Raw genomic sequence first — 19,969 nt, forward strand, 5'->3', positions numbered from 1 at the left:
TGATTTTTATTTTACGGCGCTTTGTGATTTTATGTCTGAAAAGCGCTTTACTTACTTACTTACAATTCCTTGCTCACTATTTATCCTGAAAGTGAGGCAAAACAGTTATTAGTCTTCTATTGTCAATTTGTTTGAAATTTACTACGTTAGAATTTGACTGTTCGACTTTACTCAGCTTTGAAAATAGCAGGACATGACTGTCTGTTGGTAACCACGTTGTCCTGAAGAGGGCGATACAGGACTGCTTTGGTTTGCTTATGTTGTGTCAAATAGACCAGAGGTCAAAGGCCAAAATTTCAAATTTTGGTCCATCTCAGGGTGACAAAATCTATCTATCTTTTCTTTCTTTCTTTTTTTTTTTAAAGATACATGTCTCTAGATAATATTTTGGTATGATAGTTCTTCCAAAGTGGTAGCTGACTCATCGTTATCAGCTCAAGAAGCTAACAAACCAGCATGGACAAATTCTATTTTTGAGAAACTGTTTCAAAAACTGTTTGGTTCTCCAAAGAGACCCAGAAAAAAGTGAAAAGTAAGAGCTACTTCTCAGTCCAACGCTCCAAACAACGGCTGTGAACAGCATAATGAGAAGCACCGACATGCTGAAGGCAGAGTGTCAGAATGAGCAGAAGCTTCTTAAAGAGACAGAGGCCCAATTTCAAGGCATTAAATTTCGTATTTCTTTCAACTTACTTTTGATATAAAGCATTTTTAGAACAGAAGTTACTTGACGGTGCTATAAAATGGCTCTATGTGCCTGGAAAAAACATAATACTGCTTCTTTAAAGTAATTTATGATACACAAAATAAGTTTATCATAAACTTAGAACTACTCTCTTGTGACTGAAGCATTAATAAAACCTTGAAGATTAAGGTATTACTATTTTGAGTCCGCCACTAGAGGGCAGACTAGTATTTTAAACGGATCTTATCGATGGCTGCGACTTTATCATGGTCTCTCATTCATTAGAACGATCCAATCTCCCCTGCATTAAGCCTGTTGATGTGTGTAATTCAATAAAATATTCTCTATCCCTCTAACCACATGCTCTCATATTTCGGGCATATTTCTTGTGTAACAGAATTTCTCTGAGCACAAACCAAAACTCAAAGTTTTAACAGGGTCCATGATATCTCTTATTAAACACATGTGTGCATCTGCAGGACCCTGGACGTGGGTCGCCTCCTGTATCTCTACCCACCCAACTGTTATTTCTCTGACCGAGTTGAAGCAAGGACACGTCTGCCAGGGTAGCAGGGTAATGCTCTTACGTAACACCAGTCTTCATGAATGGATCAGCGGGGTGAGGCAGCCACGGGGTTTAGTGTCCGATCTATTTTCGGGAAATTCTTCTCAAACTGGTAGAAATACATTAGCCCATAAAGTGGGCCGCACACAGCCAGTGGGCCAGTAATCAGGAAACGACCAGAAGACGAAATGACTTTATGTCACTGTCATAAATAATATTTGTTCACATATTTGTTGAAACTGTCACTATAAGACAACGGTATGGTATCAGACAGATCATATGGAAATCTGGATGACAAAAGTCTTCAGTCTGGTGTTTTGGTTTCGACTAGCCTCTCCTTCTGTTTACAGAGACTTCACAATCCATTTGATTTGTTGTTTCTGTTTTGCTTATTTATTTTGGATATTTAAAATGTCCGATGTTAAATGTTCATTAAAGTTTATTGATCTTGGAAAATGTGTTCTTGCATTATTAATTAGCATATTTGAAAATGGTCTCAAAACGACAATATTATCGTTTATCACAATAACTTCTGGGACAATTTATTGTCCAGCAAAATGTGCTACCTTGACAGGCTGAATCATGAGATGGTGATATGTTCTGACATATTTGTTGGAACTATTTTTAGTTGAATTTACATATTGCAGCACTAATGTATAAACAACGGTATGTTATGTGAAAGAGTCGATCATTCATGATAATCTGCAACATAAAGAAACTCAGAAACAATGTCTACTAAAACCTGCTCTATCAAACCCATTTTGATGACTCCCTGGAAGCATTTTTCCTTTACAGGAAAAATCTGTAATGGATGTCCTGGCCTGTCAGACTGCATCTCTGTGCAGGGGTGTGAGCCTCTCTCACTGGCCCTCCACACACACACGCACACGCCCTCACACACACACAGGCTATCTGTGCCGGTCTGGGCAGAGAGGGATTTTTGGATTGGTGGAGAGCAAAGCTGCTCACTGTTGCATCATCTCCACCACAACAAGGTAAGAGCAAATTTGACGTCGCCTGGCTGCCATGACGGCGAAGGTTTGGGAATAATTTAGCCGTCTGCCTCATGAAAACGTAATCAGTTGGGTGGCTCATGGCTGCTTTTGATTATAAATTTTAAATTACTGCCCCCCAAAAATTTTGGTTAATATTTCAAGCATGTTGAAACTTTCACTTAAAGCGCCTTGGTGCTCTTTCTGTAATGTTGTGTTACTTTTGGTTTTAATAAAGACTTAGATGACTGACAACTGGATGCAGGATTATTCATGTCTGCCATTGATTATTGCTATAACAGATTTAGAGTGCATGACATAATATTTGGTTTAATGGAGAAGTTTGTGGATTTTGTCCCTCTAACAATACAAACTGGAGTTTCTCTGATTGGAAAACTGTTGGCTGCAGTTAAAGCTGGAAGTCTTTTAGCTTCACGTTGCTACGAGTTATGTACATCTAGAAACTGACATTCTAGACACAGAGTCTTTGGACTTTAACTGGACCATTCTAACATGTGCCAATGCCTTGGTCAAACACATTCCACTGTAGCTCTGGCTCTCTGTTTAGTTTCAGTTTCCTGCTAACAGCTAGCCTGACTGTTGTCTTCCTAAACAATTCTGCTCGATTCTCATCTCCTTCCAGTGCTCAGTCTGGGATTTCTCCCAGTGACCTTGATTTATCCAGTAGAAATTCTACCGGGTCAATCAGCGAACAGAAGGAGAAGTTCTGAACAACGACGTCGGTCTTCTGAGCTGGTTTAGAAATGTAGTCTGAAGGATGGTTGTAAACAGTGCAGGGAATTTCCGGTAGCGTCAGACTGGCACATTACGTACATCACGGCAAACCTTAATAGTTGGGTAACTATAACATTTCAACAGACTCCACGTCTCCAGCATCGTTTCTCCTCAGCAGACGGTCCAAATCTTCTGGATGAAGCAAAGTGTAGAACAAGGTGCTGGTTTTTAAGAGCTTAACCTCCATCCTTCATCTCTGGCTGTCTTCACACTCCCTTGTTAATAAAAGCCTTCCTACCGAATGATGCTGCCACCACATGGCTTTGGGGGCGGTGTGTTCAAGGTGATGTGCAACGTTGGTTTTCCTAATTAAACGTTGAATTTTGCCCTATTTGTCCTCATCGTCTGCTGTGTTCCCTCTACATGGTGTGTGACAAACTACAAGCAGGACGTCTGTCTGTCTTTCCACTATCACTTTCTTCTTGTCAGATTTGTGAAGTCTCCAGCCAGCAGCTGTCCTGGAAACTCTGATCAATGCTGTGCTTGTCTGGCGGACTGCTCCCTTCAGGTCGGGGGTTTGCAGAGGAGATGGGGTAACTTGGCATCTCGTCTCTGGTTGATGAAAGGATCAAGCAATGGAGGGTTGAGGTCTCATCAGCTGTGACACCTGGTTTTCCTTAAGCTGCTGTATTACTTCATGGTTTTAGTTTACATGACAGGCAGCTTGTAAATATATTTATAAATGGCTATAATTTGCCGTCTGCAATGTCGTTACTGTAAACAAGTTAATCAGGACAAAATCCGTTGTTTTGTGGGCTTTTTTGTCCCTATACTTTAAAATATTTTAGTTTAATAACACTATTACTGAACCTTGATAAATAGATGTTTGTAGTGATACTATGTGGCTGTCTTATTTCCATTTTTAGACGATGTGACTGAACAGAGCTCTGTGAAATGTTCAGAGTTGAACATTGAAGCCGATTTAATTTGGGGGTGTCAGAATAAAGAAGGGGGAATCTAAACTCAACTTTAAATGATCCTCGCAGACTTCAAAGTAAGCAAGTGAACGTATGGATGCGGATTTATGACTAATAAACATCTGTTAACATGTTTTACTTTCAAATCACATCAGAAAGCAGAATAAAACCAAACCCTGAAGATTCTTAGCTCCATTAGGAGGTTTTAGACCAACAACATCTCATCTCATCCGTTCCATTATCTGGATCAGAATTGAAACAGGAAGTGTTGTCATACGTATTGATCATATAAACGTTGCCAACATTGATTACTGATTGTGTGATAGCAGTGCTGGTCTCTGTGGGTTGATAATGTTCAAACAGCCAGTCCCTCTCATTGTAGAAGAGGGAATATAAATATTTAGTCTGCTAACAAAAGGTTAGTTCACTAACTAAAGCCAGCTTGCTAGCTTTAGTTAGCGAGCTGGCTAGCTAGTTAGCATTTGAGGCTAAACATTTAGCTGACAAACTAATTATAGTTGTAAGTTAAATATTTAGCTAGCCAGCCAAACATTTAAAACATTTAGTTTGCTAATAGTTAGCAAGCTAAATATCCAGTTTGGAGCTACATACTGTATTTAAGTTGCTTGTTCAATATTTATTTTGAAACGACGACGTCCAAAAACCACTGACTTTGAAATATGAACCTCAATTTTTTTTCTCTCTCCTTTCATTTTTGCTAATGACTGGCTAAATAACCTGTCATTAGCAAACAAATTTTTGATTGATTGATTGGTTGAGGGAAAAACACAACAAACAAGTTTCCTGTGTGATGAAAAGAGTGTGGTGGAGGTTCAGATCTCTGAAGCCTCACAAGTATTCAGTTTGAAACATATTAAAATGACTCTTAATACTGGAGGTCATTTAATATCTGCCAGAGCAGCTTTAATCCCACAGCGCCATGTTACCTTGTTCAAACACAACACTTGGCTTAGCGGTTAATCCTGACCTCTAGCTCTTTGTTCTCATATAGAATGTCGGCCATGTTGTTTTCTGGTATTGGATCTCAACCCGCTGCCTCACATGTATCTACAAACTTTTGAACCTTTGCTCATGCTGCAACCATAAATGATGGTATTTTATTCGGCCACGTGAAAGACTAACTAAACGTCCAGCATATTTGGAAAGTGGGAAATCTGAACAACAGGGACTTGTTTTCTATGATGGCGTTTTCAAAAAAAAGAAAAAAAGAGCACATTTCTGCCAGAAAACTGACATTTTAAAGAAAAACAAGGTAATTTCTGAGTTTGAAAAGTTGCTAGAAAATAATTCAGAAATTTTGAGATTAATCTCAACAATTTTCTAGAACAAAAGTTGGAAATTTCTGAGTTTGAAAAATCTGAATTTCTCCCATTCTCAAACTCTGAAAATGTCCAAAAGTCAAACATTTTTGACTTTTCAAACTCAGAAATGCCCTTCTTTTTCTAGAAAATCTTTGAGCCTAATCTCAAAAGTTCTTTGGATGGAATTTACTACTCTTTTTCTTTTTTCTTTTCCCTGATATTCCGTTGTGCCTTTGGTTTTTGATTCCGGTTTATCACATAAAATCAGTAATCAGATTGATCGGTCACATCTGGTTGAGGTCTAAAGTGCTAAATAACTGCTGCCTTCCCGGCTATGAAACCAGTCAGAATTCCCCTTCACATGCACAAAGTGGACAGACAAATGTCAAATACTTTGATGTAAGAAATGTCTCAATAAAAAAAAAAAAAAAAAGTTTTAAACTATCGGAATGCTTTTCTCTGATTGTGCCGACAGCGATTTGTCACAGAAAACAAGAGAACAACGGATCCTGTTTCCTCTGAACCGTTATCTGAGTGGCTCCAGGCCAAATCGGCTCAGCTTTTAGATCAACAGCTAGAAGAGGAAAACTGTGGCTGCTTGCTAACAGGATTTGATGAGGCCAGCTGCTGGAGCTGAGTCTCACATGATGCTCCTCTGATTCACTAATCAGAGCCTGTGTGTTACCAAATAAAGTTAGTGGAGAGTCGCTGCAGGCCGAGACGACACAGGCCCGCTTTTATCACCACCGCTGCCTCAAAGAACAGAGAAGCACGCAAAAGATTTCACATTTTGTCATTTTATAAGATACTACTTTGTTAAAATAATTAAACAAAGAAGTATCATATCTTATAGAGATAAAATAATTCTATAGGAAATGAAAAAGGATGTACGCCGTTCAGCAGGACAGAGAGCTGTACGACGGTACATTAGAGCTGTTGTAGAAGAAAAGGAGTAAATTTCTACCAAGAAACTCAGAAATTGTCTAGAAAACAAACAGGGAGGTTTCCAAGTTTGGAAAGTAGAAAATTTGATTGAAAAAATTCTTTTTTTTTTTTTTTAGATGAATCTGAGACATCTTTAAAAAAAAACGTGGAAGTTTCTGAGTTTGAAAAGTCACAAATTTGTTAGAAAAAACCCAGACAGTTTGACATCACTCTCAGAACGTTTCTAGAAAAAACATGAAATATTTCTGAGTCTCAAAAGTTGAACATTTTTTTGAACTTTTCAAACTCAGAAAATTTCCAAAAGTCAAAAATGAACGCACTGGAGTCTAAACCCATTCCATCGTTCTCTGGCCTGCATGTTTAACGTCGTCCTGATGAAAGATTTTACATAGAGTTTATCTAACAACAACTTGTGTGTTCACCGCTGTTCTCTTGGAGGGCACACAGTGTGACATCACCAACGCCCTCTAGTTTAACCGTCCTTTGTATATAGCGACTCCCAACAGCAACTTTAAAGGATTTTTTGTACTAAACACATCTTGTATTAACTTGTACTGTGTACAGTTCAGTGATTTTATAATTATTATTATTTGGCATGCTGCAGTTTGTTTTTGTTTTTTCTCTCTTTCTGTAGATCTAGTCCAGTGGTTCTTAACCTTTTTTGAGGTACCGAACCCATCTGTTTCATATGCGCATTCACCGAACCCTTCTTTAGTGATAAATAAAATACTTTTTTTTCCAAATTCAAGACATATGTATGTTTTTTTGCTGGTGCACAAAATGAGCAATGCATGAACGTCACCTTTGCTCAAAGAACAAAACCATGAACTCACAGCAAGTTACAGTATTACTTTATTCTGGCCCCCAAAAATATTTTGGCCCCATAGAAGAATTTCAGCCCCCAAAAATATTTTTTTACTATTTTACTAATTAAAAATAAATTTGGATTTTTTCAAAGAATTAAATTTTTTTTAATAACTTCATTTTTTAAATTTAGTTTGTTTTTTGTCATTTTGAATCCACAAAATACTTTTTTGGGGCCAGAATAAAGTATTGCACAAATGACATACCTGCAAACCAGTGTGACTTCTGCTGTTGTCTTTGGGAGACCAGTTCAGAGAGGCGTGGCTTCACCTTGGCACCTGCATCTTCAGAGCAAAGTCTGTTCATTTTCTTCTTTTTTTTGATCGACATATTTAGTATGGATTAAAATATTAAGAAAGAAACCACGCGACGTACAACTACGACAGCCGCTGATAATGCGCACACTAAATTCCCCGCATCACTGATTGGCCGAGAAATGTAACATGATCCTCTGCAGCAAGTGATGGCCAAGCGGGGCGTGTCATCACGACTTTACACAAGTGTGTCTTTACCTCCGCAGCAGAGGCTCCGCCGAACCCCTGAGACCGACTCATCGAACCCCTGGGGTTCGATCGAACCCAGATTAAGAACCACTGGTCTAGAGGCAAGATTTCTTTAAATACTGACACGTCTCAACGTTGTACCTCCGAGGAGTCACAGGAGACATAAAATAACCAAGTGTCTAATAAGAAAAACTTGTTCTCACCTTTCTCCTATTTTCCTCTTTCCTTTACATCTGAAATGAACCCAAATCAATTTCTAATAAAGTTTCCTACATTTGTCCTCATAGCGAGAGCTGGAAAGCTCCACTAGTGAGAGTAAATCTGTTGGCTCTCACCTCCACACTCAGAAAACAATTCAGAGTGCCACACTGTCGGAAAGGACAAGTTAAAAAAAAAAGTTCAATTGGTTGAAACCAGTAAAACGACAAGAACCTGAAGATTTCACAATGTGTCTTTAATCACAATATTGCAGTATTTTACATTCCACATGGAGACACACTCCTGCAGGGATTGACACATCTTCCTCCACCGGTGAGAGCTCCGAGGAGCGGGGTGGGATTCTGGGTGCAGAACAGGCAGGAACAGAGAGACAGAGGTCAGGAGGTCAAGAGGACGGTGCAGGACAGACGCAGCTAGAGCCGTTTCTCCTGGGTAAGTCAGGAGGAGACTCAGCTGTTACGGTTTGGTACAGTGGCAGAGATTAGCATCCGATTCACAGTTTGGACGACTGTAAACACAAAGGGAGAGAAATCACGATTCTCCCTTTACAAAGTGAAAAAACGAAACAAAAAACAACCAAACACCCGACTTATTCTGCGGCTTCGATTTAAAGGTTGCAAAGTCGTCCTTGGGTTGGAGTGAATGATCACTTTTCTGTCAAATTAAAAACGGAGCTGGCTTCTAAAGCTGCAGCCGCCGGAACGACTCCAGAGATCCTGGAGCAGATAAACGAGTGCCGCCGTGGTTTTCCTCCGCCGACCGTTTGGAGCCGCCAGCTCGCATCTACGTCACCGACGGGGAACGCTGACCCTCGACCTCAGCAAAAAGAACAGAAAAAAAAAGAGAGGAGAGAGAGCTGGCTCAACCTGCAGGCGAGCTCAAAGGTCGGAGGACTGAGAAGGTTACTTGGTAATCGCCACGAGTCAAACAAGCAGCGTCATGTCAGCCGGAGAGAAACGCTGCTGATTTTCATCCAGACTCTGTCACCTGGTGAAATGATCTGAATGGGCCTGAGTGCATAGAAATATATATGTATATATACTTTAAATATTTACAGATATTTATATGTATACTACATAAAGTCCACAGCAAAAGCATTCATACTTTTTTATTTTTTTACTTTGTCCCATGTTGTCATATTGCAACCAAAAACTTCTAATGTACTTTACTGGGAGTTTATTGTCCAGACCAACACAAATGGAATGGTTCCATGGTAAATAACAGTGGTGGCAGCATCATGCTGTGGGGATGTGTTTGTTTAGCAACAGACTGGCAGGTAATAGTGCATAGTTAATCATTTTCCATATAGTTTCTCTTGAAAAGGCTTCTTTGTCTGCATTCCCACAGTATGATGCTACCACCGCCATGTTTCTGAGCAAACTGTTTTTTTTTATTACACACTTCTGGTGTTCTGGACATTACTTAGGGATGTCAAAGTAAACTTTTGAGTTGGCATGCACGATACATCAGCACTAAAACCGGTATCGGTAGATACCGGTGATTCTTTAAAATCATGTATTGGACAGATAAACACAGCTGGGCCGATATTAACAACCAATATTAATTTCTATCTTGTTGCCATTTATCTTTGGAGCGGGAGGGGTTGACGTTGCTGGTGTAATGTTAGTCTGGTCATGTGGCAGTGATGCAGCAAAGGATTGTGGGTAGTTTGGTGGTGAAGTCAGCTGTGTTTTTTTAAGGTGTTGAAGGAGAAGTGAAACATATAATATAGGTAAATATCAGCTATGACAGCAATATAAATACTGAATATTGGTATTTCCCTAAATTTTCAAATAGGTGCAACTTTTCCCTATTTTTCAAAAGATTTAAGACTTTCACCTCCATCATGTGAAACTTGGTGCTGGTCACATGAAATCCCAGTGAAATACATTAATGTTTGTGGTTGTAATGCAACAAAATTGTGAAAGAGTTAGATGTATGAATATTTCTGCAAGCACTACGAAGTATAACGATACACCCATGTGAGGCACATGAACATATCGGAATGAGCGACAGGGCAGCTGTCTTTGTGTGTGTGTGACGGTGTTCACTCACAGCGATACCAAGGCGGTGTGGGTCCGTACAACTCCATCATCCTTATCGTTTTCTGTGTGTGTGTGTGTGTGTTTGCGTGTGCATGTTAAATAATCCACAACATAGTTTAGTAACACCAGCTGCGTTTCATTAACCGTAAAACTGCGCAAATTGAAATGACGGAAAGCAATTAGCTTAATGTGACCACCACAGATTTGAAAAAAACAAACAAACAAAAAAACAACGTTTTTTTGACAAAAGGTTTTTGCGACAAGGTAAGATGATTTTTCGGCCGTATCTAACTTTGTGTATTCTGCAAAACTTCAAATGAAACATTTATTCTCAGCATCACACAAGTCACGTGATCAACAACCTTACTACTGGCGAAAACGACGAAGAAGAAGACAGGAAGTGGAAGGAGGATGATGGTTTCTTTTCCCCAAACCGCAGCATAGGTAGCTGCTCCACTACCTATGCGGGGTAGTGGGCCGCATAGGCGGGGCTTGTCGCTCCAACGTCGGAATAAAACGTCGACGTCTCGGCGGATAGATGATGAGCGCTATGAATCCCATGTAGCTGTTTACATCCATCCTGACATGATTTTTAATGACTCGTCGCGTTTTAATTCACATGTGATTTTATGTCATTCCTTTTTTCATGGAAACACATCAATTGCGAAATTGTGTTTTCCCCCCTGACATCAGCAGAATATCAACCATGGAAACTCAGCCAGTGAGCAGCGATCCCTGACGGCCGCGCTCCGAGCCTCACCTTCCAGAATCAACAGATGGAGTGAAAGATGAAAACAGCAGGAGGACGAGACGGAGAGGAAAAGTGTCCAGACCGGTTCAGGATACAGACAGCGTGGTTTTAGTGCAAAAAAGGAACCTGATTCGTCTTTTCTTTTTTTTTTAGTAGTGGATGGCAGCTGGAGTCGTGGTTGACAGAGTTTCTCTCCCTGCAGGTCTCTGAGGTCTGGGTGTTCGTTTCTCCAGGGAGGAATTTATTTAGTCCATCATGTGCTTTCCAAAACTGCTGAGTCACCCGCCAGAGTCCTGACCCGACCGGGGCCGAAACGGCTCCACCCGCCGGAGCACTGTCACGGTCTCTTCGAAGTTCATTCATTTACCGTCACTAATTCACCTGCCGGGCCGCCGTCAAGCTCAGGTTCTGAAAGAAAAACCTGAACTCAGAGCAACTCTTGGTCCCATGTGGGCAGTTAGAAAAACAAAACCAGGTGAAAATGACAGACGCTGCTGACGTATCCGTTCACAGTGGGGGATGTACAGCTTGTCACTGCGTTGGTGTGTTAGATTGGCGGTTGTGCTCGTGTTGGGTTCCTGGAGGCGGCTCCATGGAGATGAGAGGTGAGGTAGAGTCTGTTGGTTTCAGGCAGTTACAGGTGGAGGGGTTGGTTGGGGGGATGAAGGGGTGCAACAGGTCCCTCCACCGGGAGGAAACGGGTCAGGGGGGTTCAAGATGAGAACACACTGAGACTGAAGGCTGCTTCCCACAACTTATCAGAAAGGGATAAAAAAAATAAAAAGAGAAACCAATGAGAAAAAGTAAAAGCATCTGACAAGTGAATGTGAGTCTGTGAGGTAATGAATCAGGAGGTCTGAGTTGGGTGTGTATATGCAGACACCCTGTGTAGGCTGGAAATGGCTGAAGAGCTTTTAGATGTTTTGAATAAAAAAGTGCTTTCTGTAAACACACTGACTTAGACATTACACTACGAGGACAAAATAACTGTCAGTGTAAAGGCTGAAGTTCAGAAGGACAATGAGTTGATGGGGAACAGCGACCCAATCCTCTATGATTTGATCTAGAAGTTTTCCAAAGATGATTAAAGGTCTAGTATCTCATTTCTGCCTGCCAAAGAAAAGGAAAAAAAGCTGAGTGCTACATGCTTGGGTCATTTGCAAGATTTAAATCTGGGGCTGGTAGAGTTTTAATTTAGGCCACGAGAGTGTCTTCGATAAACAGTGTCTTTAGTCAGAGGCTTCTTCAAATTTGCTGTAATACAGACTGCTACAGGAGAACCTTCCTGCCAGCAGCCATCACAATCTACAATAACTCTTTGAAGAATTTGAATGAATATAAGTTAAAATAACATTTCATTTCCCTTTGGGATCAATAAAGTCTCTTTGAATTGAATGGTGCACAAATCCAGATTAATTTTTTTTAAGCAGTTATTTTTTTCCTTCATTTATTAAAAAAATTATGCAACTGCACAGTCAGCTTGGAGCCAATTCACCAATTCATCCCTATTCCGTTCCCACTGCCTCCCCTACTTCTGTTTATTAACTATAAATAAGCAATGTCATAGGAATGTACCTTAAGCCTTCATGTACGAGCTTATGTTTTATTATAATTAAGTATTTTCATCAATACTGAAGATAACTCATAGATAGATGTGGTCAAATCTTCTATAGTTTCTTTATTTCTTATAATCAAAAAATATTTTATCAATTTGACCTTTCAGGGCATTTTACTGATCAGTATAAATCATTGCTGGTTGTTTTGTATCAATATTTGCAAAGCTAACGGCAGAGCTAGCTTCTGCAGCAGGGCTAAGATGGTTTTTACAGCGTGTAATAATACATATTAAGGCAAGTTTTGTGTTTGAACTGTTAAAATAGGGAGTATTTTGCATTTTTAGAGGGGGTCTTCAGTATTTGCAGAGTTCAGCTACTCATGGATAGTCGCCCTGTAGTCTTGCCAAACTGAAAAACTGGGTTTCAGCTGCTCGGTGAAATAATTCAGTGCTCCGGAACTTAAAAGGCATTTAAATTTACAGCTGAAGTATATTTGTTACAAACGTTCTTTTGGAAACAGAGCTCGAGAAATCTAGTCAGAGCTGTAAGTAATGACCTGAAGACCACACTGCAGGAAATATTAGCAAAACAGCTAACATCTGCTAATCAGTCACGTTGGAAATCAGCAGACAATCATTGTAACCATAGCTACTTCACAACCAACTAGTGAAGCTTTAGTAGTTCTTTATGAAGCTATGTATAAATTGATCAATTCTTGGCTTCTTCTAAAAACATATAATAATAATAATAATGATGGTTATAATAATGTGTTCAAAGCACTGTGCTATGTTTTGAAGTTGGGGGAAAAAATTGCATATTAATTAATTAATTTTACATATTTCTTTACTGGAACACGACAGACAGCCTGACTGTGATAATAAATAATGGAACGAGATTTGTGTCAATAAAATTCGATAAAATCTTAAAAATTAACTAAAAACAGCCAAAGTGAGAAAGTTATCAAAATTACTAACAAAAGTCACACATAAGCTGTAATTACCACATAGAAATGTGTAGAAAAAAAGACAAAGCTCTCCATGGGTTATTGTGATTGTTTAAATATTTCATCGATGAGAATAAAGGAGCTAGATCTCAAACGTCTAAGACAAATAGGCCCAATATTTATTCAGATTATTTGCTTGGAAATCCTAAATTTTGCCAATTGGAATATACAGATATAGACAAATTTGTTCGTACCCCTAAAAATATGTAACTATGATCCGAGAACCTTTGCAAGTAAAGCCCAAAAGACCGAAGAAGCACCAGACTGGCTGTTGGCTTCCTACTCATTTCCGCTCAATTCTCATCTCCACTCAGAGATTTCTCCCATTGGCTTTGATTTCTCAGGGTGAATTACAACAGGGCCGATCAGAGAACAGAGGAAGGAGTTGTGAACAGCGATGTTGAGTTTCTGCACTTTGCAGCTGTTCGCTATTCAAAAAGCTTTATTTGCCAAGACTGACTCCATACATACTCACAGTTTAGTGCTTACAGAATGCACTGTGATGTTCATCACATCTAGTGACGCACGGTGATTGCTGTAGTGTCCTCGGCTATAAGACTTGTAGTACAAATAATGCTTTGTAGATTAGTGTTTTACACAAAGTTGTTCTCTCAGCAGTTGCCAGTAGCATATGGGTAACTGTGGGGTGCATGGCTCCATATCCTCTAACTGAACTACATCTGGCCCCTCCCTCCCCACCAAATATAAATAAAGAAATACATTTGACAAGAAATGAGGTAACAGTGTTGGGGTGGTTTTTTTTGTGCACATACATTCTGTGAGTGTGTTTCTCAGTGTGAAGGTTTGTGTGACGGAGGTAGGTTGACGAACACTCTCAGGGCCACAGTGGATTGAAAGTGGAAGCTTTTGCTCTTGGAGATATTGGGGAGGTGGGAGTTCAGCGAGATGGTTGCTGGGATTGTCAGAAGTGCCAGTTGTCAGGTCCAGGACAAGAAAAAACCCTCGAAGACGTGTGCTTGAGATTTCACTAAGGTGTGCCGCTAGCAAAGCCCCTCAGTTTGTATTAGGTGTGGCACCAGTCCAGCCCTCCTCATAGATGCAATTTGGATTTGCATATAGATGCAGGTTTATGGCATAGTGTTGAAAAACTACCAGCTGTAGAACACCTGGGGTTCTGTTTCATGATGCTGATGAGATTTTGCTGGTGGCAGAAAGTCAAGTCTTGTGTTTGACAGAAATGGGCAAATAAACAGAAAAATGTACAGGGCACGTTCTCACAAATGAAAACAAAATCCAGTCTTTCCTATAATGTTCATCCATGGCCGATACTTCCTTTACTGCCAAACCCGAAGCGGCAGGGCGCGATGTCACACTTCCTGGTCCTCGAAGACTTCCAGGAAGAGTGGGGGGAAGAGTTCGTTTGGACACTCGACCTTCATGTGGAGGAAGCGACTGGCGTGGCAGGCGCCGATCATCCGCAGGTCCGTGACCTTCATCAAGAGCTTTGGCCAGAAGTGGGGAATGTTGTGCTTTCGGTAGTTGATGTAGTGCTCGAACGCCAGCAGGAAGGCCTCCTGGCACCGCTCGATCTTCTCCATGCTCATCAGACCCGACCGATCTGAAACCAATGCAGAAAGAAGAACCAGTAATACGACATGTTTACTGCAGCCAGTTCAAGTAGCTATTCCTAGAAAAGGTGATGCTGCCTCACCTGAACTCATGAGCAGCACCGCTTGCATCAGTGCCACCTCAGAGTCGTCCAAGTTGAACTGTGCCAGGCTTTTGCCCAGGTCAAATATGGCGTCCGAAACAACTCCAAGCCCGCCGTTTTTCAAGTGCTCGCGTTTTACGGCCATCTCGCCGCTTAGCGTCAACGTTTCGCTTTCGGGGTCGTAGCGCACGGCGGCGCGCAGTGACATGATCTCCATGCAGCAACCCTTCAGTAGGATGATCTGGTCTTCACAAGGCAGCTGGCAGGTGCACAGGAATTCAGGGTTACTGCTTTTAATAGTACAAAACTTTCATAGAAACTTGCAAGAAGACAGTAAAAGCAAGGTCAACAAATTTTGTTAGAATTAAAATCAGAAAAGTGTGGTATAAATTTGTGAGTTTATGTGGGAATGGTGTGTATGGACCCGCTCCCAGTCTGCTAGCTAGGCCCCAACAGTGATAGCGCTGGACAGGCCTATTGTATTGTACATTTCATTGTATTGTATTGCATATTTCACATCAAGTCATAATGCAACAGATTTAAGAAAGTGGCTGCAACAGGATCACAAGTGAAACATTCTGAGTAGAACTTCATGATGATGTGAAATGATTCTAACGATGTCGGATTTGTGGATATCAATCTAAGGGGGGCTAGTAACAACTGCATGCTACATTTTCTGACATTTATCTGCAAAAATATTTGAAAAACTTAATTTTTCTTCTTTTACTTTGCCGGTAAAACTTTTGTACGGCTGTTACTACATGTACGATGGCAATAAATGCAACTCTTGTTACTGAAACACCTACAGTACTTTGGCTTGTTTAGTTCTGATTTAACAACCAGCGTTTACGTAACTGAAGTTGCATGTTTGAACACGGGATGGAAAAAGACCGCATCATAAATTGTTTCATGTAAAACAAGATTTAGCATCCTTTCCTACCAACCTCTGAAAACATGGGCAGTTTCTTGGCAAAGTCAACAACGCGCGTGATGGCAGGGGTCATGATCTTGGTGAACTCACTGAAGACCTCCAGGTCGACCTTATCTCCGTCTGAAGTGAGCATCAGCTGACCGTGGCCGATGTCGTCCGCCTGCAAACAGCACAACGACGCGGTCAGCAGTCAATGCGGCAGGAGAAAGAAGAGAAAACCTTGGACTAAAATACGCTTCGTCTGCTCAATAAGCTGCGGATGTAAAACCCACACAGGATATACGAGTGTATAGTACACATGCTGAGTTTTGCTGACAATAAATGAAGCAGATTTAAGCTCAATTTCATAAATCGACTAACAAAAAAATCAGTCATTTGCACAAAAACCCCCCAAAACAGATAAGATATTTCAACACGTGATGGTTGATGTAATATGCAAGAAACTCTTACATGTATAATCATGGACTTTTAGAGTCATTGAAGGGATATTTTAGTAATCACCTGATTCTACAAAGTAAGGCGATAAAGCGATAAAATTATATATGTATTTATTTAAGCTTACTTAATCAAGGACAATGTTACATGTTAAAAACAATGCAACTGTTGTTTTGGACAAAGGGTTTCTAGTCAAAAGATATTTTGCAAATTTGTGCAAATTATAAAAGTCCTTGGTTGGACTTTTAAAAATGTCATTTAAAATACTGACTCCTCATTTAAACTGCTGAATTGCTTTAGAAAATGAATGAATTAAATTTTTTTTCATCTTGTTTGGTGAAAACATGTGAAAACTCATGCATGCACTCTTTTGAAAATTCAAACATGTTCAATAAGGACTTGTTTCCCCCCAAGCATTTTTCCAAAGTTTTGTTTGCAGAGATCAGGGTCGTTCTGAAGTGAAGCAGCATTGAGGTGGTGAAGCAGCAGCAGCCATTGTGCTGCGGCTGCTTCTCCCACACACAGCGTGTTCTTCAGACCTGAATGTCCTTCCCTTTTTAAATCGCTGCACACAAACGTATTCAAGTGTAAAACTGCTTGCTTCTGTATTAAATGGTTGCTTGGTAACCATCATTTTCTAAACCCAGTGTATGAAGGTATCCATTGATTACCACAGTATATTCAAAATTTCATAGCTGGGTTTTAATCAGTAGAACCTTTTCTCGAAGCTTAGTCTTTCACTTTACTATTTTGGTACAATAAGAAGGACCTTTGGAAAGTTTTCAAATTTTGATAGAACATGTTAGTTTGCACTGTGTAATAACGGTTTACTAATACATTTAGCTGCTTAAATTTGGTAAAAACAATCTGACATTGTGATAAGAATTTAACTAAACATTTAGTTTCTGTCAATAATTGTTCTAAGTCATTGTGTATGTATAGACTTTATGTGAATATTAAAGAAGGCAATTATTAACTTAAAAATTTTGAATTCTGTTCCTGTGGTTTAACAACACTTGATTGAGCAGAAGTTTCTTTCCTCCTTTGATTTGGTAAAAGACTGCCAATAATTGAGTGAATTTTAAAAATTGGCTTAAATTTTACAGAGTTGTACAGCAAGTTTTCACCACGTGTGGCGGCCCTGAAACTCTAGCGATAAATTGTTTCTCTTCAAAGTTACAAATTACCAGAAATTTGCGCTTCTGTTTCCAGCTGGAGCCCTGGGCGTTGGTGTGCCGGTGCGCCTCAGTCACCATCCTAATCAGCTCCCACTCTGCGCTGTCTGGCTCCGGCCTCATCTGCAGCGTCCGCACCATCTCTTCCCGCTTCCTCCGCTCTCGGTTCTCTTCGATGAGGCGCCGCTTGGCCACGCGCTTGCTGTCGTCCAGCACCACTGTGAGACAGAATGGGTGGAGTTAATGGGTTGGTGGTTTCATATAGAGATGTAGACTTAAGTGTAACTACATGGTAAAAATTCAATAAGTTCTGAGTTTGGCTTTTTACAAAGTGTCCTGAAATTATCTTATCAACAGGACCGAAAGGACCGCAACCTAGCTGCTCGGTCAGGTAGATAGCTAACTGTGAGGTAGCTAGCTAGTTGCTCTGTGTGGTAGCTAGATAGCAGCTCAGAATGGTGGCCAGCTAGCTAATCAGTGAGCTAGCTGCTCAGTGTAGTACCTAGCTAGTAGCTCAGTGTGGTAGTTAGCTAGCAGCTCGGTTTGGTAGCTAGCTAGCTGTTCATTGAGCTAGCTGCACAGTGTGGTAGTTAGCTAGCAGCTCGGTTTGGTAGCTAGCTAGCTGTTCATTGAGCTAGCTGCACAGTGTGGTAGTTAGCTAGCAGCTCGGTTTGGTAGCTAGCTAGCTGTTCATTGAGCTAGCTGCACAGTGTGGTAGTTAGCTAGCAGCTTGGTGTGGCAATTGCTCAGTGTTGTAGCTAGCAGCTAACTACTACCCCATTGTACGCCTTCAGTTTTAGAGATACTAAGTCAGAGGTTTGGGATGACTCACAGTCCATGGCCATGCCCACAGAGATGCACTTCTTGAATCTGCACAGCTGGCACTGATTGCGGGTGATCTTGTCAATGATGCAGCAGCCTTCATATTTACAGGTGTAAGAAGGATGGAGATTTTTCTGGATTGTCCTGCGGAAGAAACCCTGTAAGGAGGGACAGAATGAGAGACAGTAAACACCCCATCACTCTACAAAATGTTTTTATAAAGGGGCTAGTCAGAGCTCCTATTAGAAAAACCTCATTTTAAAAATGAGTGCTTAAAGCATTACGCACATTTGTAGCCATGTTTTAGACTCTTATTTTGAAGTATAAAAGGAAGCAGTTTTTAAATTCCCTGCAGAGAACTACTCTGGCCCATTTCGCTTGCTTCTCATCTTTGCTCCGTCTGCAATTTCTCCCACTGAGCTCAATTTCTCCGGTTGAATTTCAATCGAGTCATTCAGCTAACAGGAGAAGTTATGAACAATGACGTTCATTTTCTACGTTGTTTTAGCATTGTAGTCTCGAGGAAATGAACAAAGTTCAGTCCGTGTTGGACACACTTCCAAATATTGAGAAATTAAAGTTGGAGCAAAAGGAATGTTTCAGACGTTTTGCTGTCATGGCCCTACTCACTACAAGGTTGTTTACAACATACGCAATTTCCACTAAGCTTCATTGGGCTGACGCCCAGCCAAAAGTTAGTGATTGGGTAAAATCAGATCAATGCGTTTAAAACCGAGAGTCGGGGAATCGTGTGGCGCAGTGGCTAAAGCAGGCGCCACACATACGGAGGCTACAGTTCCTTTCCTGGATTCCTTTTTCCCCTTCCTGTCAGACTACTGTCAAATAAAGGCAACTGGTCCCAAGACAAATTCTTAAAAAAAGAAAAAAAAAAAAATCAACAGAGTCCACGCCTCCAGCAAATGACTGTTTCTCAATAGCTGGGAGTCCAGACCCTGTGTAGAATAAATGGATGGTTTTTACCAGGCTAGCATGGGGCTAACAGAAACATCCTTTTTACCAGTCGGCTGACCATAGCATTAAGCAAGCCTGTTTATCTGGCATCATTTACGGCATATGGCAGAAAAATAAAATGTTGACAGAGTGACAAACAGGATCTAAAATTGGATCTAATGAAGGTAAAGTTAGGATCTGAGTCGTGGCTTCGTGCCGCTTGGCGCCCCATGTGAGGAGGCTATAGCTGTCCTGGTTCAACTCCTGACCTCGGGCTATTTGTTGTTTGTTTCTGCTTCTCTACCGGCTTTCTTTACGCTAAACAACAAATCAATAAATTCTACCAGTGGCACAACATTTAAAGGGCTATTTCATAGTCTGCTGTTTATTCTACTTTCTCCAGTTCAAACCTGAGCTGGATAATTCAACACTGAACAGAGAGTCTTTAAAACACAGATTCATAATACCTTTAAGTTGTTTGTGTAAAAAGAAAAGCACAAAATGGAGGCATTTTAATGTCTCATAGCATTGAGGTCATCTACGAATTAGACAAGCAATAAACAGAGACAATGAATTGGGTATTTCAGCCTGAACTACAGTATTCTAAGAAGATGGCAAAGTTTTCAAACTATGTTTATCAATTAGTGAAAGTTATTTTGTGAAAATAAAATGTTTGGAAGCCTTAGGTGTCCCCATAATGTTTCGTATCACCTGGTCTCCTGAGTTGGATGGATCATTATATGCATATTGGTTAGAAAATATGTCTGATGGACGATATCTGACTATATGTAACCAACCGCCTTTTGCTGAAATTGCTTGAA

The 19,969-nt window shown here is 40.5% G+C and overlaps 1 protein-coding gene across 4 annotated transcripts in view; it reads right to left on the reverse strand.

Moving 5' to 3' along the window:
• Positions 1-8,021: 8,021 nt before the first annotated feature.
• The window catches only part of LOC116735596 (thyroid hormone receptor alpha), a 70,459-nt gene continuing 58,511 nt past the window's right edge, over positions 8,022-19,969 (reverse strand). For all 4 annotated transcript variants that reach the window (XM_032587579.1, XM_032587578.1, XM_032587581.1 and 1 more), the window contains 5 exons: positions 18,208-18,355; positions 17,388-17,593; positions 15,779-15,925; positions 14,835-15,093; positions 8,022-14,741 (listed from right to left, as the gene is read on the reverse strand). In XM_032587579.1, the coding sequence (XP_032443470.1) occupies positions 14,491-14,741; positions 14,835-15,093; positions 15,779-15,925; positions 17,388-17,593; positions 18,208-18,355 (1,011 nt within the window). In that variant the 3' untranslated portion in view covers positions 8,022-14,490. The remainder of the gene's footprint in view (positions 14,742-14,834; positions 15,094-15,778; positions 15,926-17,387; positions 17,594-18,207; positions 18,356-19,969) is intronic.

The sequence above is a fragment of the Xiphophorus hellerii genome, chromosome 16, assembly GCF_003331165.1.
Source record: "Xiphophorus hellerii strain 12219 chromosome 16, Xiphophorus_hellerii-4.1, whole genome shotgun sequence".
Classification (NCBI taxonomy): Eukaryota; Metazoa; Chordata; class Actinopteri; order Cyprinodontiformes; family Poeciliidae; genus Xiphophorus; species Xiphophorus hellerii.